Source organism: Vombatus ursinus, unplaced genomic scaffold (assembly GCF_900497805.2).
Source record: "Vombatus ursinus unplaced genomic scaffold, bare-nosed wombat genome assembly UNPS02009132.1, whole genome shotgun sequence".
Classification (NCBI taxonomy): Eukaryota; Metazoa; Chordata; class Mammalia; order Diprotodontia; family Vombatidae; genus Vombatus; species Vombatus ursinus.
This window is the reverse complement of record NW_020948910.1, coordinates 4,573,074-4,595,624: the sequence shown is the minus strand read 5'-3', so window position 1 is coordinate 4,595,624 and position 22,551 is coordinate 4,573,074. Positions and strand designations below refer to the sequence as shown.

Sequence of the window (22,551 nt, the reverse complement as noted above, 5' to 3'; positions counted from 1 at the left end):
AACATTATTTTTGTTGTATTTTTATTTATTTAAATATTTACCAATTTCATTTTAATCTGGTTAGGGCAGGACTGTCAGTTTTAGACTTTTCTCTAAGAACATAATTTTTGATAAAGTGCTGGACCTACACTGGGGGAGAGAGTTTCCTAAACCAGTGAAATCCCAGGTCTAGTCCTTATCCTTGTCCCTAAAGATACTTAGCACTCTGTACCTTTCACTTAATGCTTAATATTAATGTCTTTTGATTTAAAATGACTAGCCTAGCAGGGAGAGGTTCCTGACCATTAGATTGTATATCAATTGATTAGTTCTTTTGGTCATGGCAATCTCATAGAGATCCTCTGCTAAGGCGTAAAAGAGTTGTAATCTGCATTAGTGGAGAGTGTACTGACACTGATGAAATCATGGTTCTTTTGAAGTATTAAAGTAATTTCAGAGATCAGTGTTTCAGTAAGATATGCTTTTTTGTTGTTCAGCCGTTAAGTTGTGTCTGACTCTTTGTAATCCCATGGACCATAGCACACCAGGCCCTTCTATCTTTGTTATCTTTTAAAATCTGTCCAAGTTCATATTTGTTGTTTCCAACTATCTCTCTCAGCCTTAGCTGTCCTCTTTTCCTTTTGCCTTCAGTCTTTCCCAATGTCGGGATCTTTTCCAGTAAGTTGCGCCTTCTTGTTATGTAGCCAAAGTCTTTAAGCTTCAGCTTCAGTTTTTCACCTCCTAGTGTATAGCCTGAATCAATTTCTTTTAAGTATTGGCTGATTTGACCTCCTCGCTGTCCAAAGGACCCTTAAAATATGCTAGAGCTACATATTGTTTGATGATAACAGGATTTTAATATAAAAATAAACAATATCAAGATATAAATGCTCAATGTTGTAAGAATATGTAACTTTTTTGTTATTTGAAAAATTGTAGACCTTTTAGTTTAGCAAAGTACCTTCCCTGGAATAGAAACCCAACATGTGTTTGATAAGTTTAATACCTATGACTAGAGAAATGTGGGTGAATATGACTTCCTTAATCATAATCAATGCCTCCAGCAGTTGATCTGATGATTACAGAAGCTAGTCTTCCCCCTGCTGTTACCACTCGGGAATTTCCTCCCCCTACTTCATCAGAGAGCTCTCCTATTTTCCACCTCATCTAAGTCCAGGACAGATAAACCTAATAAAAAGATGAATGGTTGAGAGATAAATGGATTCAATTAAACATTTATTAAGCATCTGTTTATACAATACTATCTTAGGCTATGTGGAAGATACAAAATTTCAATAAGATGAGTTTCTTCCCAGAGGTGTCCCTATGAACCTTTGTCCATTTTTTTGGGGGGGGCTAGGTAATAGGGTTAAGTGACTTGCCCAGGGTCACACAACTACTAAGTGTTATGTGTCTGAGGCCGAATTTGAACTCAGGTCCTCCTGACTCCAGGGCCGGTGCTCTATCCACTGCGCCATCTAGCTGCCCGTTGTCCTATTTCTTAATACCACTGCCTAGGCTGCTCTCTTGTTTTTGCTTCTGGGGCATAGAATTAAGGAGAAACTGAAATATTCATGATTTAGATGTGAAAGGAGAGAAACCCCAGTTGGAAGCAACAGGTGGTAGAAGTGAGAATGGAAGAGAAGAAATAGGATGACTCAGAAACAGGATTAAGATGTCTCCCTGAGTATTTGTTTTGGGACTCAGATATTGACAGGAGGCCATGCCCCCCCCCCCAACCTGATTTTCCTTGTCCTCAAGGGGTTCTTTGCCTCATTCCTTCCCTTTTTCCTCCTTGACCCATTTCCAGACTCAAAATTCCAGTCTACCAACTTCTACAAGTTTCTGTCTCTCTTCCTCTTAACATACCAGTTTTTTTCCTAAGATTTTGAGAGCTAGCACAAGCAAACACCATGTAAAACAGAAGCTGGGAAAGTTCCCATTCTTAATACCTATGAGCAAAGTGAAGTCCTTCCTCTTCTGGCAGACAAAAAAAAAATCTGATGGCAAAGGTTCTTTGTATCACAAGATGGAGTTTTGAAAACATTTTCCACACAGTGGTTAGGTTCTGTTAAGTTGGAGAGTTGTGTACAGTACTGTACTTCAAATGTGGGTTAAATTGCCTTTTTTGACACCTGCTACATAACATCATATTTAGGGAAATGTTCATGTTGAAGTCCAAAGAACTGACTGTAACATGAACTTTAAGAACATAACCTGTTCACAATATGGGACTGTCAGTACTAGAAAGATATTATCACAAAATGTTATCAATTTATAAACGCTCTAAAGGGACCCTTATAATGGGCTGTTGTAAGCCCAGTTTTATGAAGAACAAATTCTGTCAGAATTGTCTTACTATGAGGAAATAATAAATAAGATCATAGCTAGAGGGTACCTCAGAAGCCACTCAGTGTAATATCCTTATTTTACAGATGTGTGCTCTTGCATTTATTTGCTTCATTGACTAGAAATTGAATCGTTAAGCTCAGTCTGCATCTTAACTACTTAAGATAGATTCTGTTAATCTATTTGCAAAGGGTAAACAGTCATAGCTTTGTGATTAGCTAAAGTCTGTCAGAGATACCTTTATTATAAGCAACTATTTGGAGAGAGAATTGGCCAAGTTTCCCCTTCTAGCCAATGACTTTTCAGACTTAAGCAATTTCCCACTCACTTTTTAGGGTAATCATGAAGCAAAAGAAGAAGAAATTCTGTAGCAGTGAAAGTGTAATTTTAAATAACATTTTTTAATTATTTTCCAAAAGGAACATTGGTAATGTGGGTAAAACTTTGGAAAGATCTGCTTGGTAGTTGTGACTTGTTGGTAGTCAGAGACTCACAAAACCTAATGTAGTCAGTGATTAAAGGGAGACCTTGGACACTTTTGAAATATTAATCCTTAATTTCTGAAATTTAATGAGAGGCCTTAGTACTGTCCTCCACAATAACTTTTCCTCTTTATTTTTAATTTCATTGTAATTTTTCCCTGTATTCCTATATCTCCTAGAGAACTGTCCCATATAATAGAATTTTTATAAAAGAAAAAGAAGAGCAAAAGTCGGCAAAACTGATCAATACATCAAAAATAAAATCTGAAAATATATGCAGTGTTCCACACTAGCTGGCCTTCCCTCCACCTCTGCAGATGTGTTAGGAGAGGTATCTTCTCATATCATTTCTTTGGGGTCATGCTTGTTCTTTATCATTTTGCAGCATTTACTTTCCTTTTTTTTACAAATAAATTTTGAGTGATGTCTCTTTACATCATCAAAATTTCTCCCCTTTACCTCTTACCTTCCCCCTCGTAGAAAGCCATCCCATGTAATAAATATTTTTAAAGAAAAAAGGAAAGAAAAAATAAGCAAAACTGATCAATACAAACAAAAAAAAATCTACATCAAAACACATGATACTAGTCAACTTCCCATCTCTGCGAAGAAGTGATATGAAGATATTGTCTCATATATCTTTTTTGGAGCCATATTTATTTCTTTGTAATTTTGAAACATTTACTTTCAGTTGTTTTAAGGTGGTGGTTTTTTCCAGTAACATTGTCATAGTTATTATATATGTTGTTTTTTTGCTTACAAAACTCCATCAGTCATGTAAGTCCTTCCATGTATCCATATTCATTTTATTTGTTGTTACAGCAAAATAAAATATTTCATTACATTCATATACTACAATTTGTTTTGTCATTCCCAGTGTACACTGTCTACTTAGTTTCTAGTTATTTGCTATCGCAATATATGTGTGTATAAGTGTGTATCAGGACTTATGTGGTAGCAAATATATATGGTATATATGAGGACTTTCTTCTTATCGTGACCTCCTTGAAGTATAAGTCTAGTGATGGAATCTGAGTTAAAGGGTACAGACATTTTAGTTACCTTATTTGCATAATTCCAAATTGCTTTCCAAAATGTTTTACTCATTCTTGGCTCCCCCAGCAATGCACTAGTTTCACCTATTTTTCTACAATCCCTCTAACATTGATTATTATCATCTTTTATCAGTCATATAGGAACACCAATAAAATAGATAAGAAAACACTGCTCAACTTACTGTATATGAGGACGTTTATAAAGACATGTTCATAGTGAAAATGAAATTTAACAGAATGTATTATGCCTTAGGTGATTCCAAAGAAAAGGAAGAGTTGTAAGTATGATTTCAAATAAGATAAGAAAAATTTGCAGTCATGAAAGATTAACAGGGAAACTGCCATACTGAATAGTGCCATATACAGTAAAGCAGTATGATTGCTGAAGGAATACATCATTACTAAAAGAGGAGTTGAGACATGTGAATCAGTACAACCCTGAGAAAAAAGAAAAAAGGAAGGGGGAACTATATAGAAAGGAATAAGAAAATAGAAGGAGAAGACATGAAATATATAGAAACAGGTAGCCAGTAGAAGGAGTGAGAGAAGGATGAGAAGAGATCCAACAGCGAAGGCTCTTGGAGCACCTCTTTCCTGAGTGCTTCCCCCAACCCCTTTACAACTATCCCCTGGTGGGGTTAGTCTAAGGACTGAAGAAAGCCAATGATAGAAAGGATTTTGGAATGCAGAAAGATAAAGGGATTGGAATCTCCCTGAAGCCCTGTCCTATCTGGCTACCCTCACTGGAAACAGATCTCGTGTAATTAGTCCAAGGGTTGAAACTACCCCCACACACAGAAGGCAGGAAGGTCTGTCAATACTAGGTTTTCTGAAAGGGCATAACTGTTAGCATGGACATTTTCTGCAGATACCATAGGGAAAAAAAATAATTATGACAGACTAGGGCAGCTAGGTGGGACAGTGGATAGAGTGCCAGGCGTGGAATCAGAAAGACTCCTCTTCCTAAGTATCAAGTCTGGTTTCAAACACTTATTAGCTTTCTGACCCTGGGCAAATCACTTAAACCTATTTGCCTCAGTTTCCTCATCTATAAAATGAGATGGACAAGGAAATGGCAAATCACTGTAGTATCTTTGCCAAGAAAACCCCAAATGGGGTCATGAAGAGTCAGATAGGACTGAAAAACAGCAAATGACAGACAAAAAGTGATGAGAAGATATTCGAAGAAAAACTCCATCCCAGTGAATAAGCATATCACTATGACAAAGGAAAATGGTTCAAAATCTCCATATTGAAATGAAATTAGCCAAAACAAATTTTTCAAGGTCCCCCAATATAAGAATCAAGCAATTCTTAAGAACCTCCAGGATGGCTCAGAAGAGTAGCGAGAGGAATAAGGACAGAAATTAGAAGAGTAAATTGGGAAGAAAACAAATATAACTGAACCACAAAAGTACAGAGGTAAAAGGAAAAAAAAATAATGCATTAAGTTTTTTAAAAGATCAGTAAAACATATAAAAGAGTGCAAAAGAATACCAAATTTGAATAAATGCAAAGAGGTGATTTAAGATTATAGACTTTTCAGAAAAAAAAAATGAATGCCTGAATACCATACTCCAAGAAATCATACAAAAAAATGTGGAGAAAAATTGGAAACAGATGAAAAAATTCAGATTGAGAGGATCCAAAGAAAACCAACAGAAAGGGACTCCAAAGTTTAAATTATCAACAAACATTGTAATCAAGAACTATATCATCAAAAAATGAGTCTTGGAGTTAGCAAGGAAAAAGAATTTAAATTACAAGTGAAAAAGAATAACCACAGTATTATTCTGACACTATATGAAATCAAATGGAAAATTGAAATATGATGTTCTGAAGCATGAAGGACATTGGATGGTATCCCTAAATAGTATATCTTGCAAACCTGACACCAAACGTAAAAAAGGAAAAAAAGTGTTTATTATTATATCTAGGATTAGACAAGGAAATGGGTTGTGTCTGTGTATGGGGGTGGAGGGGTGAATATTCTATTTTTTCTTTAAAAAAAAATTCTTAGTATGAGTAACATTGTAAAGACAAAGAAAGAAACAATAAGCAAAAGAATTGTAAAGTGAACGATATAACAAAAAATCAAGAAGAGAGTAGAGTAGACAGAGGAAATAAATTAATTTTTCAGGGGGAGAAGTTAAAACTCATTAATAAGTCAATATCATAGGTAAGATAATACAGAAAAATCTCTCTCAAATGGAGAGAGGAGAGGGTAAAATCAGGGGGCTCAGTTCATGATTGGTCAAAAACAACCTTCAGAAGTTGTTGTGGACCTAGCACTGGCAACACAGTATGAACAAGATTGCTCAGACAGCTGCTCTCCCTGATGAAGATGATGACCTATAATCTAAAGTCCAGCATCAGTGGTCTAATTTTATAGTCAACTGTCTTGTGATGTCAGGGGTGTAGTGTGTTTGTGACTTTATTTTATAGCTGAGCAAAACATATGCTTAATCTTTGGGATACTGAAGGAGATGAATGGGCTTTGGAGTGAATGTGATTTTTTTTTTAAAAAATATGTAATTCATGTTTTGGACCTGCATATTTAGCTGTTTTGGACCACAGTTACTTCCCCTTGAGCTAAGAGTGCTACAATCTCATCACAATATTAAGTGGTGAATCTTTTTTTTTTTAAAATTTTAGACCAGAACTCAAATACAGAATAGAGAAAAGAAAAAGAAACATATCATAAACTTAAATATTGAAACTTAAATGTAAAGTAAGAAAAAAAAATGTCATGTGCACAGCAGAACATGAGAGAATTCAAAATATGTAGCAATAAATTTTCATTTCAAGAAAGCCTATACGATAAATACTACAGCTTGTGATGAGAGCTGTCCATCTTTTCTTTGTTTCCTTGTAAGTTTTCTTTTGTTCTCTGCTGTGCACTTTTTACTTTGTTCTTTACTTTGTATAGAAGGCTATAATTAGGTGCGGATATATTTTTATATATATATATATGTATATACACATACATATATACATATGTCTTTATATGTATGTATATATGTATGTGTATATATATATACACATATGTGTATATATATATACACATATGTGTATATACTTTCCCTAACAAACTCTACTCCTGATGTTTGTTTTTACGTTTGTGTGTCTCTTATTTCCTATCCCTCCTGACTCCTCTACTTCTACCCACTACCTTGCCCTCCTATTATTTAGCCTATCCCCCCCCAAGGATCCCTTCCCCGTCCTCCCATTCCCATAAATCTAAACACCCTTCTATACCCCCCTTTATCCTATTCCCTCACTCTTCCCTCTAGAGATCTCCCCCTTATCCTCTCCCCCCTCCTTATCCCCTACCAAGTGGTGAATCTTGTTTGTTACTTTCATTCCCAATTTTTTTTTTCATTTAGATCATGACAAAACATTTCAAATATCTTTTTAAAAAAGATCATTCAGGGGGCAGCTAGGTGGTACAGTGGATAGAGCACCAGCCCTGAAGTCAGGAGGACTTGAGTTCAAATCCGGCCTCAGACCAAACACTTGACACTAGCAGTGTTACCCTGGGCAAGTCATTTAACCTCAATTGCCTTAAAAAGAAAAAAGAAAAAATAATTGCTCTTTGGGCAGCTACGTGGTGCAGTGAATAGAGCTCTGGCCTTGGAGTCAGGAGGACCTGAGTTCAAATCCAGCCTCAGACACTTAACACTTACTAGCTGTGTGACCCTGGGCAAGTCACTTAACCCTGATCGCCTCACCATAAAGCAAAAAAAAAAAAAAAACATTCAGGACTTAACCTTATTATATATTTTGACAGGTGTGTCAGACTGGCTAGGGAGGGAATATTCTAGAGCTTAATATTCAAGAGGTGGTTAGTGAACTTTTAAAAAAACCTAGAACGACTTACACGAACTGATGCAAAGTGAAGTGAGCAGAGCCAGGGGAGCATCGTACACAGTAACAGCAACATTGTGCGATGATCAACTGTGATTGTCTTAGCTCTTCTCAGCAAATGATTCCAAAGGACTCATGATGGAAAATTCTCTCCACATCCAGAAAAAGAATGTATGGAGTCTAAATGCAGATTGAAGCATACTGTTTTCACTTTTTTTTTTCTTTCGTGGTTTTTTTCCTTTTAGTCTCTTTCTTCTTTCACAACATGACTAATATGGAAATATGTTACATAGGTTCCTAAAGTGGGCGATACCACCCCCTGGGGGCAGTAGAATGATCCAGGAGGGTGGTAGTAACCTCGAGTGTAATTGGGAAGCATTGAAAAAAAAAAATAAGAGTTAACCTAACCTAACCCCAGGGGGATGGTGAGTAATTTTTTTTTAAAGGGGGTGGTAGGCCAAGTAAGTATGGGAACCTTTGTACATGATTGCACAAATATAACCTATATCAAGTTGTTTGCCATCTTAGGAAGGGGAGAGTGGAGAGGTAGAAAAATTTGAAACTCAAAATTTTATTAAAAAATGAATGTCAAAAATTGTCTTTATATGTAGTTGGAAAAAAATAAAATACTCTTTTAAAAAAAGAAACAAAAGGAATTGGTAAGGTTCCTCAATGTAGACACACTATCCAACTCCTACAACTTTGGAGATGCCAAGGATTAACGCAGGGTGAGGAGGTTGGTGGGCTGCCCCAGCCTACTACCCCACTATGCTCTTTTAGATGGTCTCTTTTTAAATGAGCTAAATCTAAGGGCATTTTGCTCTCAGCATTGACTGGACCTTCTGTTTCTAATGTCCCTTTAGTCTTAGTAGTGGAACCTGACAGTGATCCCAAGCTTCCATCTTCTTAACATCAGTAGTTTTACCAGTGATGCTGTATAGCTATGATTAATGGAAACACTATAGTCTATGAAGAATTGATATTGTCTAAAAGACAATAGAGAAATACTTAGTCAAAGAAATTAAATACATATTTATTTTCCATTTTTACACTGTAGAATTAATGGTTTATGCTTAATAACTTTGTTTTGTATTCATCTTTTTCCTCATTTTGTCATTTTAAATTATATACTCTAGTATCAGAAATTAATTTTTATTTCCATTTGTATGTTTATTTGCAGTTTCTTAGGTTACTGTTAGTATCAGTGAGTGAAATAGTAATCTTTATGTTGCATAGCACCTACTGCATTATTTCCAAAGCACTTTCTCACTTAGAATCTCATTTATCTTTACAGCATTCCTGTGAGTTAAGTAACACAGAGATGTACGATAGGTCACACCCAAAGTCACAGAAGCAGTGATAGAAACAAAACTAAGACTCTGGTTCTCCTGATTAGTCTAGTGTTCTTTTAACAAAAATGAATAACTGTTCATTTCTTCTTGTCTTTTAATAAACCCTTTCCCCATAAATTGGTATGGAAATATGAAGCAGAAACTATGAGTAAAAAGAAACACTAATTTGAATTTACATCCTTCATTCTCTTTGCCAACATATACCTACCAAATGTGTTGTATTACAGAATAGCTTGAGACTATTCATATTGTTGACTTAAGATATTCAAATAATTTCTAGTGTTTTAACTGACATTTTTGTTTGAATCACAGTGCTATCAATGCTTCCCACTCTGCGAGATGCCTTAATGCAGCAATTAAATTCTGAGAACCTCACAGCTCTTCTGAAGAACAGGTAAGTACAAGAAAAATGTATTTAATAAATAAATCCACATAATCTCAAATTTATGGATTCATGTAAATAAACATCTTTCCAATACACAGGAATACTTTAAATTTAGGATTATGAAGTTTTCTTAAGAACTTTATACATTAATATGGGAAAACTTATGAGAATAATTAAATTTTTAGTTGGGATTAGAAAATAGTTTCACAAAGGTTATTTTAATTAATGTAATTTAAATGGTCTTGTAGTCATTTTATTTGCTTGTTATTTCCTACAAATTATCTTCAAATACTTAGACACACTTGTCATTGACATTCCACAGCATTATCCTACAGTCTTGAGCACCATTCTCAGCCTGTCCTCCTGTTCATTATCTGTTCCTAATCTCTCTATCTTAACATTAAACTTAATTGCTCTAAACCCCAAATTCTTTAGCTGCCAGTCTACTATCTAAATCATTCTTCTGGAAAGAGCACGGAACTTAAAGCCAAAAGGCAAAGGTTTTAGTCCCAGCTTTGCCACTTAGTTGTATCACTCAATTTGTTTACCTATCTGTAAAATAGGCATGCCTTACAGGATTGTGGTAAGAATTAATTGTAATTATATATGCACATAACATACATATTTATATATATGCACACATATAGTTATAAATTACAAAGTGCCATGTAAATGTAAGCTATGTTTCTTATTTCATCTGAATATTTTAATCATATATTTGCCTGATCTTTTTTTCCCCTATGGCTCCTTAGTGCCTTCTATTTTTAGTTACATTGAACTGACCTAAGAGGGGAAAATCTGAGGAAATCAAACATTTGGTTCAGCAGTTCAGCAAGGTCATGAAAATATTTTGTCTGAAGACATCTTTAGGGCCAAATTCATTGATTAAATTATCTCACATGCAAACTTTTCTATGGGAGAAAGAGACTTCTAGTGCAGAAAAATAAGCAATGTATCTTGAGTAGAAACACATTAAGGAAGTTTAGAGTAGGAGTGAGTATGTTGAGAAAGCTCACACTATATAAGCTAGTATTCTACCACTGCTGTTGTATGGCCTGTAGTCATGGTACCCTACAGTCTCCAAAGAATTAAAAATGAATATCACTATGAGGGCAATGAAGAGGCAAATTGTAGCTGTGAGCAGGCATCACCATAAAGTAACTATGTAGAAGAATCAGACTAAAGGATATCATCAAAGAAATAAACATTCACGGAAGAATATGGACTAGTCACATTATGAGGTCAGTGGATAAACAGTAGATAACCCATTTGCTATGTTGAGATTCTTCTACTATCAGGAGAAAACAAGAAAGCTCTTCCCCTCCCTCATATTGGGCGGGTACCCTGAATGACCTTCTGGAAGAATATGAACAAGAGTGTCCTAGAATGCTGCTATCTGAAACATTGGAGGAACCACTCATATCCATAAGATTACAGATTCATAGGAGTATACTTTTTTGATGGCACATAAATGGGAGCGTTATACAGTGATCAGAGGTAAAAATAATGTCTGTCCTGTAACCATAGAGTCATGGAAATGGAAAGAATCCATTAACTACATTTGGGTAAATGGAATATCAACACAAAGACAAATGTGAGGCAGCTGAAAAAGGTTTTTTGGTTTTGTTTTGTTTTTTTTTTAAAGAGTTTTTAATAAAGCAGTAAACATTGTCTGTGGGAGCTATATGACCTGATGCAAAGGGAGGAGAAAAATTGGAAAATCATTGTGCACAGTAACAGCAATGTTCTAATGGTGGTCAACTGTGAAAGACAGCTATACTGATCAGTGCAATGATGAAAAAATGTTCTACCTCCAGAGAGAACTGATAAATTCTGGGTGCAAATTGAAATACCATTTTTCTGGTATTTTTTGCAATATGGCTGCTATGGATATGTTTTGCATTATTTCACATGTATAATTGATATATTGCTTGCTTTCTCAGAGGGTGGGGGAAGGAGTGGAAGGGAGGGAGAGAATTTGGAACTCAAAATTTAAAAAGAAAACAATGTTTAAAAAAATAAATATTTTTTTTAAATTGGGAGGAAAAAACAGAAGTTGTCTTTGGGCTTTCCATTACAGACAAAAACAGTTTGTATGGTACAATGGAAGGAACAATGGATTTGAAGTCAGTATACTGAGGTTCAAATCCTAGCTCTGCCATGTAACCTCTTTTGGTTTCATTTTCCTCCTTTGTAAAATTATGGCCTAGATCACCTTTCTAATCCTTTCAGCTCCAAATTTATGATCCTATGATACTACAATGTTGAGCTGTCAGTATTCTGTGGTAATAGGTAGTCATGTGTATAATTAAGCCAATCATCTACCACCCACAGAGCAGGCTAACCAGCCTAGCTGAAGCAGCAGGGGCCCCCGAGGGAGAGAGAAGAGGCAGCATGTGCCAGGCCAAGTTTGACCAGGTGGTCAAACCACCACCACCACCACCACCATCTTCCCTCAGACCCCCGTGGAGACAGGCCATGACCCTGAGCCCAAGAGCCCAGTACTTCTAGCCCAGTATTCTCAACCATCATCTTAAGAAGCAGCCCTCTGTGGAGATGCAACCTGGCAACTGTTCCTATAGGTCCTACAGTCACAACTACTGAAGACCCTGGAAATAAAATTCTTGCTACTGAAGCCCTTGGAATTATCAAATGGTTCAACAGTCAAAAATTATGTGATCCTATCAGTGGAAATGGCATTAAAGAAAAGGCATTACCATCTGCTTTGCCACTGTATCCTAAGGACCATGGGACTTTTTTCTCTGACTTATAGCTCAAACCTTCTATATGTTGTCTTGTCCATTAGAATGCTAGCTCATTGAAAGCCAGGACTGTCTTATTTTTCTCTTTGCATCTCCAGCACTTAGGTGAAGCACTTGGTAAATGTTTTATTCATTCATTTGTTTCTAGGAAGTTTCCCAATCTGAAAATGCTTTAAGAGGTGACAAGTATGTGCAATATAGCATGTTTTCATGTGAAATGGATACAGTTGGAGTTTGTTGCCAGGTCAAAACATGAAATAAAGTAGTCTAAGAGATGTACTTTAGTGATACTAGCATTTTTCTGATAATTGTCATTTGAAAAAATTTTTTATGGAAAGATTTCTAGGAGTTTCTAAATTTCTAGGAATTTCTAAATTCTCATTTCTGTTTATAGCTAATGTAATTAGATATATAAAAATATCGGTTTCTTGTGGTTGAAGAAAGAGCATCCGAGATCAAGTATGTTTTGTGATTATTATTTGACAACTATTTAGTATACTATGGTTTGTCTGCTATCAAGTGTGAAGAATTTTACTTTTGGGAAAGGGTAAAAATCTGAGACATATCACAACTCAATTTAAAGTAAAATTTCACCAATATCAAAGAAATGTCAGCTCAAAATAATACAACTGATTAAGTACAGCAAATATTTAGACTCTAAACCCCATTAGATTGTAAGCTCCTGGAGAACAGATTCTATCTCTTGCCTTTCTTTGTACTCCAGTACTTAGTAAAGTTCCTGACACATAGGAGGAGTTTATTAAATGCTTGTTGCTGGACATTTAAGTGCCAAGTATTGTTATAGGTGCTGGAGATACAAACCCCTGCCCTCAAAGAGCCTACCTCCTATCGGGACTAATAAGACATATGCAGATAAGCATAATACAAAGTTGGGAGTAGTAAAGTGAAAGAAGAAATCTAGGCAAAATGCTCTAGGAATATTTAGAAAGAAAGAAAAAAATCTTTCACCTAGGGGAATTAGAAAAAGGTACAGATAAGAAAGAACTGAACCTAAAGGAAAATAAGAATTCCAAAAGGCCAGAGAAGAGAACAGAGTGCATTTCAGAAATTGGAGACTTATGTAAATGTGGCATATGGCATATGAAATATGGTGAACAGCTAATTGTCCACTTTGACTAGAACACAGAGTGCATAAAAGGACTAAAATGATTAAGACTGGAATGGTATATTGGAAAGAGGGTATGGAGTGCCTTATAATCTAGACTAAGATTTTCGTATTTTATCCTAGAGGCAATAGGAACCAATAAGTATAAATGGTAGAAATCTGAGACTAGAATGCAAGTCTACTAAGTAAAGCACTCCTTTTTTATCACAGTGCCAATTTCTTGGCTCTTTTGGTCTTCTTGTTAGGGCAATAGATTTACGATGATCTTTACTAATGGTTTTTGTATAGGAGAGTGGCTTAATTAGACCTTTGCCCTCAGAAGATTATTTTGGTGTCTTTATGGAAAATTTATTGAAAAGAGGAGAAACTGAAAGCAATGAGAACTGTTTGCATATTGAGGATAAGGGAGAGTGCCTTGAACATGACTTGAAAGGTGGAAGTGCTCTCAGTAGTAGGTGAGTTTAGAGCAACAGGTCATTTTAGAGGGAAAGGTAATTAGTTCCATTTTGGACATACTGAATTTGAGATGCAGACAAGACAACCAGATATCTAGCCTCTGGCCTGGACATTCTTCTTCTCAATGCAACCTAAGATTAGATTGGTTTCTCTGGTTGCCTTATTCCATTATTTGCTCGTATTGAGCTTACAATCCATGAAAACATCTAGATTTCATATAGCAGCTTGTTTTGCACCTTCCCAATGCACTTATATATCATTATGTATTACAGTTATCTATGAGAGGCAGTGAGGCTTAGTGTATTAAGAGCTGTCCTTGGAGCCAAAAAGACCCACATTCAAGGCCTGCCTCTGATGCATGTTGCTTATGTTACCCTGAACAAGTCACTTAAATTTTAGTGCCCCAGCAACTTCCTAACACTATTAAGTTGCAGAAAAGGTGCCAAAATTCATTGAGAGAGGGAGTTTGCTCATTCCAAAGCTCTCCATACTAGTAGGATCACCAGTCTAATTCTTTTTCCTGTAATTAGCAATGTGTATGTCTTTCCCTCCTACCAAACTGTGAGCTCCGTGAGGTCATGTCTTAGCTGAACTTCATACCTCCTCTAGTTCGGTTCCCTACGCACAGTTAGTGCTTAATAAATGTTTTTGTGAAGAGCGGACAAGTGAAACAACTAAAGAATATTTTTTTTCTAAAACAATGAGTAAAAAGCTGTTACATAGACTAGCTCACTTGATCTTCACAGTAGCCTTGTGAGGTAGGCAATGCTATGACTAGCACTGCCTTATCAAAGATGGAGAAACTGAGGCTTAGAGAATCACACCTCACAAGTATAATTGGTAGAAATCTGAGACTAGAATGCAAATCTACTAGGTAAAGCACTCCATCCTTATCACAGTGCCAAATTCTTGGCTCTTTTGCTCTTCTTGTTAGGTGCAATAGATTTACAGAGGTTAAATTTACGTGTAGTTATTATAATCAGTGTTGATGTCATATGTATTATCTTTCCCATTTTACATTGCTAATTACTTGTTAAAAACTCAGGATAAAATTACCCCCTATTTTTCTCATTATTCTTTTTCTTTTTTTTTTTAACAAGCTTTATATAAGCAACTTTTTAGGGATAAGAGGCAGTGGAAAAATCAGTAGATTTGGAGTCAGAGGACTTGGATTCAGATTCCATAACTCCACTTACTATGTGTGGGACCTTGAGCATCTCTTAATGTCTCAGGGACTCATTTCCTCATCTATAAAATGAGAAGCTTGTACTAGATGACCTCCCAGGTCTCTTCTACTAACTCTGTACATCTATGGTTTTATGATAACTTCTCATCAATAATGTCTTTTCACATTTGTTAAAATATAATCTATTTCATTTTTTGGTAATATAATTAGTGCTCATCATGTCCAAATCCTACAAATTCCTTTCTTGAAGAAAAAGTTTGTGATGTAATAGTGTGAGGCTTCTGCTTAATCTGTTAGTTTCTGGTCTCATTTTTTTTTCCCCATGTTATCCTCATCTTCACCTTTGCATTAAAATCATCAGCGTGAATGTTGATTTAAAATGGTAGGTTTTATCAAATCCTGTATAGTATAGTTTCTTTATCTCTTTATCCTTAACAGCTGAAATTAGGGCATTGGCTGCAATTATTTTCGTGATGGTCTTTTTTGCAAATCTACTACAAGATGACCAAATATCCCGTGAAGTAATGTTTCTTTTTGCCTCTGGATACACAATAAAACCAATTCCACCCATTCTTTTCTTTGCCTCTTCAAGACAAAATGTGACCCATCCTTTCATTTAACTGCATTTCCTTCTTCTGGTTTTCTTTATAGCAAGAAAATCAAAATGATATGATTTAGGTCCTCTTTTCCATCTATTTGAAAGACTCATTTCAGAAACATGCTGTGTTGTAGTGCTCTTATGTTGTTAATGCACATAATGAACACATCATGTCATAGTATCTGCATGATGAAGATAGTCTGTTTCTTAATAATTTGTATGTTGATTTTATTTGCATGTTTTATAACAATACCTTTTCTTTTAGATACTACAGATTAATTTCTCATTTTCTGAATTTAAGTATTACAATGTTTTCCCCCCTTAGGCCTTCAAACAAGTTAGAAATATGGGAGGATCTGAAGATAATAAGTAAGCTTGCATATTTTGTGTATGTATGTTAAAATGTAACTGAAATATTTATAATTCTAAAATATGAGAGTTTGTTGTTGATATTCTTACTGTCAGTTTTGGTGCTTTATTTTGTGGTTGATTCTTATATAATATGGTCCTAGAACACATAAAGTAGCCCCAATAGGTGTCTGGGTTCCTTATACCTCTGCTATCACAATTAAAGGGAATAAAAATTCCATTTTATTCAAGTTAGATAGTGGTTTTACTCAAGTATACTTTACAACATAAACATCCATGCTAAAACTTTTTTTAATTGTTTTGTTTTAGCTTGAAAATTTCTGAATGGTATTAGAAGAGAAAGGCAGCATAGTGTAATGGATAGCTGGCCTTGGAACCAGAAGACCTGGGTTCATGTTCTGCCTCTGACATATACTGTCTGTTTCACCTTGGGCAACTCATTTTATATCTGAGTACTTCGATCAACTTTCGAAGACTAAGTTGTAGAGAACATACTGACCTGCATTGGTAGAGAGAAGTTCCTTCTCCAGGGAATTCCCTGTATCAGTGAAATTACCGACCCAGGCTCTATCTCTATACCTGGAAACCATGTAGCTGCATTACAGATTCTCAGAAATAACTATCATACATTTAATTAAAATGTATATAAATAACTGATCAAAGATGGGACATGAACCAGGTCTTCCTGGCTCCAAAGATGACTCTCTATCCACTGTACCAGCCTGTCTCTCAGTATGTTCTATTCTCTGACATGTCCTGGTGTGTGACCCTGAGCAAGTTACCTAACCTCTCAGTGATCTAGGCAAATCTCTGAAACTCTGAATCTCTACAAAGTTGCGGAGGAGATAATGGATCTAATGGTAGAGGAAGTTTCCTCATCTGGAAGTTCTCTCTACCAGTGAAATCACAGGTCCAGAGGTTATAGCTAAATAACTGCTATCATTCTGTTTCCAGTTCCTTTCCAAAGTAAGATTTTTTTTTCATTGCTTTCTACAGTTCTAAAAAGGTTAATAACCAAAACCTAAAAATGAAAAATCCTTAGAGTTATATCATAACTTTTTGAGGGAGTAGGGGAGGGATTGAGAGTATTGCCATCTGATTTGAGTTGGTGCTGTGTATTTTAAAAATTCTTTTGACACAAAAAGAATAATTCACCTTTTCTTCCCCTCCTGTTTTTAGACTGTAAACTAACTATATTCAATACAGCACTTACTAAATAACAGGTTATGTTAATAGCTCTTATCTGTATAAAACTTTTTAGTGTAAATTCTGTGACTCTCATTTTGAGAAAACTGAGTTTCTGACAGGTCGAACTTATCCATAAGTCACACAGCTAGTAAATGGCATAAAGAGAACTTAAACCTAAGTTTTACTGTTTTCCTGCTGTCCTTACTGCATTTCATAGTTATTAGTTTCTGCCCCCTTCATTAAACTTCTTACAGAACTAATCAAAAGTTTCAAAATATGACAGATTTTAGTTTCAACAAGCCCTATACCCTCTCTGATGAAGGTGGTTATGCATAATAGAATAACCAAAAGATGGGCAGCAGAAAAGAAGTAACTTCATAATTAGCTCTTATATGATATTAATAGTGAGCTGTTTTTCCAAATTACAAATTATAAACCCTATAACTATATTAATTAAATTGCTATACTTAAGAAATCTTTTTCTTTTAAGCAGCTATGTTTTTTTTTACCCCTTTCCCTTCATACATATCAAATGATACCAAACTATAATGTAGTTTGATGAGCCAATCAAATACAGTCTTTCTGGTTCGTTTATTTTTGTTTCTTTGTTTGTTTCTTTGTTTGTTTTTGGTATGCTGTAGTATGCAGCTCTCAGGGACTCTTCCAGTCCTTCCTAGCTTGGGTTTCTAAGCTGATACTGTAAAACTCTTTGGGTTTATTATTTTAATTAAGAAGCTGGATCTCTTTAAATAGTAGGTAACTTTGAAAAAATAACCACTTGATCTAGTGAATATCACTTATATCAAATGAGAAACAAAAAGCGTATATTTTTCTTTCCTAATTTTACTACTGTATATCTCTTTATTATATAGTTAAGAAAAGTTTTAGACTGGCAAATTTCTGTACTTCTTATAATTGCAAGGCAATATTATGTATATTTTTAAAGGTAATAAACCATGTGAATGAATAAAATCCTGGGATAAAGCAGTTTTGTTGTATATGTGTATATTTTAGTTTTAACAACCCCAAAATTATTTCCTTTTCCCTTGAAGGTTTCACAAGAAGTATTGTTGCTGTATATAGCACTTGCATGCTTGTTGTCCTTCTGCGGGTCCAACTAAATATTATTGGTGGATACATATATTTGGATAATGCAGCAGTTGGCAAAAATGGCACCGTAAGTTTATCACACTAATTAGACACCTGTCTCCCTTTTCTTTCAAAAAGCTCTGTAAGTTAATGTACTACATAAAAAATATTCTGGTAGCATGCCCGTGTGACTGTATTTCAGGAGATGATGAATTTAGGTACAAGGTTATGATCTTTAAAATTTATATTTCCAGTTTCATTATATGTTACATGACACTGCCCTTTGCCCATTTGGGGGATTGGGTCTATAACATGTAGACCAGAAAAATTGTATAAAAATGTTACTAAATATAATACAATTTAATAAGAAAGCAAGGATACTTGTGGATCACTTTGACTCAACTTGATTTTTTACTTCTATAGACGCTTCTTGCTCCCCCTGAAGTCCAGCAGCAATACTTGTCAAGTATTCAGCACCTCCTAGGAGATGGTAAGATGCTAAGAAGCTTATCTGAGAACTGACTAATTTCACTTTATTTGCAGTAATGAAGAAATGATTTTTGTTTTTGTTTTTGTTATTTATCCATAGGTCTGACCGAGTTGATTACTGTTGTTAAACAAGCTGTACAGAAAATTTTGGGAAGGTAAGACTAGCTTAGTGAATTTGCACTTTTTATCCTTTATATTCCTAGAACACTGATAGATTTAAAAAAATAATTAAAATCACTTTGATGAGAGAGTCAACTTGATAAATGGTAATTTGGACGACTGTTACCTATAGTACTTAGGAGAATCCTTCCTCTTCCTTATAAGCCCTTACTCATTGAGGGAAACATTTTGGTATATTCAAAACTTTTTTTTTTTATTTTTAGGGTAATGTGTCACTAGAGCTTTTGTATAATCCAAACAGACAGAAATATTTCACATGTCTGCAATATCAATTACCATAGAACTTCTCTTGTGAAATCCCCAACAGCATTGCTTTACTAAATCTCTGCTCTATTCTGGGCCAGACTGCTAGGATCCTGTCTGTTAAAGTGTTGTGTTGTTGTTGGGTTTTTTTTTTTTTCAGCTAGCAAATACCAAGAAGCAAAGTTTGTTAATGTATAGTATTTAGTATGCTTTACCCCACTTAACCTTTTTTTTTTTATTCCCAGTGTTTCCCTTAAACATTCTTTGTCCCTTTTGGAGTTGGAGCAGAAACTAAAAGAAATCAGAAAAATAACTGAACAGCATACATCTTCTTCATGGACTGATAAGACTGGATCCAAATCTTTACTATGTCAGTATATGATGCCAGATGAAGAAACTCCGTTAGCAATTCAGGTGCTTGTTTCATTGCCCTTTTAACTATACTGATTTTTACCCTATTTTTCCAAATAAAATGTTGACCGAACTTTTTTTAATCTCTTAAATGTCTTAATAGGTTTTTTAAAATCATTTAAAGATGATACTATAAAATTTCAATAATTTGGAAACCAAAACTCTGAAGGGAAAGAAAGCAGACTGTTAAAAGTATTGTAGATCGATAACTACTGTAGTTGTCTTTCACTAAAATGCTATTTTAATGCCTCATTATGGGATGTAAGTAACCTTGGGTTTTCAAAAGCTATACCAGAGGCACACAAATTCTGACTATCAAGCTGGAAATGTTTTCAGTATGAACCCAACAACAGACTGTATTCTTGTTATCCAGACGCCATTCCTAGCTACATTTGGAGAGGTTCATTAATAGGTTGGCTACAGGGTGATGAAGTTTTTTTCTCAGCTTTAGTAACTTAAGGTGTAGAAGACTTGTAATATGCATCAATGGAGGGAAAACATGAAAATACTAATCCTTAAAGAATTTAAGTAGAGGTTATAGTTGTACTGGCTGTTAACATTGAAATAATTTTGTATTCTCATTTAAGAAAAGTGAGATGTCAAATTGGTTAATAAATATCAGTTGATTCATATTATCTTTTTGTGAAAAAATGAATGTCAAACTAATAATGCATTATTTTATCTATCTCTTTAAATGTGTCTTTACAAATATAGAGTCTATGCCATCCTATTTTATGCACATACCCCATCTTAGGTATTTATTAGATAACCATGAGTCTTTAAAAGGTTTCTGTATATTCATGTCAGTTTATTTATGTCTCTACTCTTATTTTTTTGTTTTATATTTAATTTTTAACAAAATCATTAAACATGAACATTTCAGTATATAAAGATGAATAAGATTGTTCATGAGACTGTAAGATGCTCTTATGCACATACTATTTTTACTTTTAAGAGTATGTTAAATTTAATCTAGTACTAAAATTGGCCATTTATGTCCCCCTATAGATTTTTCTTTTGTCTTCTGTGTTCTTATTAAATATTTTGTTGATGTTTTCTTTGTTTGTTTTTTCTATTTGTATCACTACCCACTGACTCTCCTACCCACCAAAACAGAAGCCTTCCTTTCTCAAGGAAGATAATTCGACACGTTGGCTATGTCTAAAAACGTATGTCTCATACTGCATTTCTAGTGCATCTTTCTCCAGTTTTCTCAAGTCATGATTGATTCAGAGTTTTATCTTTACATTGTTGTGGGCATCATATAAATTATTCTCCTGGTTCTGTTCATTTCAGTCTGTGTCAGTTCATGCAAGTGTTTCCAACTTTCTCTGAATTCATCTTGCTTGTAATTTCATATGGTGCAATAATATTCCATTATATTAATATGCCATTTGTTTTTAGTGTTTCTTCGGTTGATGAGCATCCAGTTTGTTTCAGGTTATTTGTTACAACAAAAAAAGTACTGGTATAAATATTTAAGTACAATGTGGGACATATTTAGTGACTTTTAGAATATAGTTACAAATTGTTTTGGGGGAATATTTAGTGACTTTTAGGATGTAATTAAAAATTGTTATTCAGAAAGGTTGGACCATTGAATTAATGTACCCATCTTCCCACATCCCCTCCAGAAACTTCCATGTTTGTCTTCATCATTTTTGCTAATCAAATAGGAGTGAAGTGAAGCCTCAAAGTTGTTTAAATATGGATTTTTGTTATTAGGAATTTGGAGCACTTTTCATATGGCTATTGATAGTTTGTGTTAGTTTATTTGGAAACTATCCCTTCATATCTTTTGACCATTTATCAATTGGAGAAGGCTTTTATTTTCATATATTTGCATCAATTCCCTATATATCTTGGATACCATACTTTTAGCAAAGAAGTTTGCTACTAAGATTTTTTTTCCCCAATTTACTGTTTTCCTTCTAATTCTGATTTGATTTTGTTTGTGTAAAAACTTTTGAATGTTATATGATTGAAGTTATCCACTTTTATCACCTATGATCATTTCTCTATATATTTTTCTTTGGGACATATATATGAGACATATATATGTCTCCTTTGGGACATAGTTATGGAAAATATGGAAGATAACGCCTTTCCTTCTCTTATGATAATGACCTTGTATATCTAAGTCATACAGCAGTTTGGAGTTTATTGTTCTATATGGCATAATAAGTTGAATTAAACCTAATTTCTGGTGGACAACTTTACCCTTGTTTTTTTTTGCCCTTACCCTGAGGCCTCATGTGGCCCTCTAGGTCCTCAAGTGTGGCCCTTTGACTGAATCCAGACTTCACAAAACAAATCTCCTTAATAGTTCCGTGAAGTTTGGATTCAGTCAAAGGGCCACACTTGAGGACCTAGAGGGCCACATGTGGCCTCGAGGCCTTAGGTTCCCCACTCCTGCCCTAGTAGTTTGTATCTTTGGGTTTATTGAACATAATACTACTGTGGTCATTTACTTCTGGAATATTTCTACCTAATCTGTTCCATCTTTTCTATTTGTCAGCCAATATCAAATAATTTTGATAATTATTATTTTATAATGCAGTTTGAGATCTGGTACTGCCAGGCCTTCTTCATTTCTATCTTTTTATCCATAATTTCTCTTGAAATTCTCAAATGTTTATTCCTCCAGAAATTTTTTTTTAATTTTGTGTAGTACCTTTGGTAATTTGATTACTGTGATATTAAATCTTTAAATTAACTTAAGTAGCATTTTTATTATATTGGCATGGCCTAACCATGAACACCATGACTTAACCTAATCTCTTCAATTATTTATATCTTCCCTTATTTCTCTAAGGAATATTTTATAGCTCTGTGTATGTGAGTCCTGAGTATATTTTGGTAAACTGACTCTCAGGTATTTTGTATATTTTAAAATTATTTTTATGGAATTTCTTTTTCTATCAGCAGTTGTTGTTTGGAGAAGGAAATGGCAAACTACTCCAGTATCTTTGCCAAGAAAACCCC

The 22,551-nt window shown here is 34.7% G+C and overlaps 1 protein-coding gene across 3 annotated transcripts in view; it reads left to right on the top strand.

The window, feature by feature from the left end:
- Positions 1-22,551, top strand: part of PEX3 (peroxisomal biogenesis factor 3) — a 46,789-nt gene that overhangs the window by 5,570 nt on the left and 18,668 nt on the right. For all 3 annotated transcript variants that reach the window (XM_027850747.1, XM_027850746.1, XM_027850748.1), the window contains exons 3-8: positions 9,397-9,478; positions 15,923-15,966; positions 18,207-18,331; positions 18,667-18,733; positions 18,833-18,887; positions 19,401-19,569. In XM_027850747.1, coding sequence (XP_027706548.1) covers positions 9,397-9,478; positions 15,923-15,966; positions 18,207-18,331; positions 18,667-18,733; positions 18,833-18,887; positions 19,401-19,569 — 542 coding nt within the window. The remainder of the gene's footprint in view (positions 1-9,396; positions 9,479-15,922; positions 15,967-18,206; positions 18,332-18,666; positions 18,734-18,832; positions 18,888-19,400; positions 19,570-22,551) is intronic.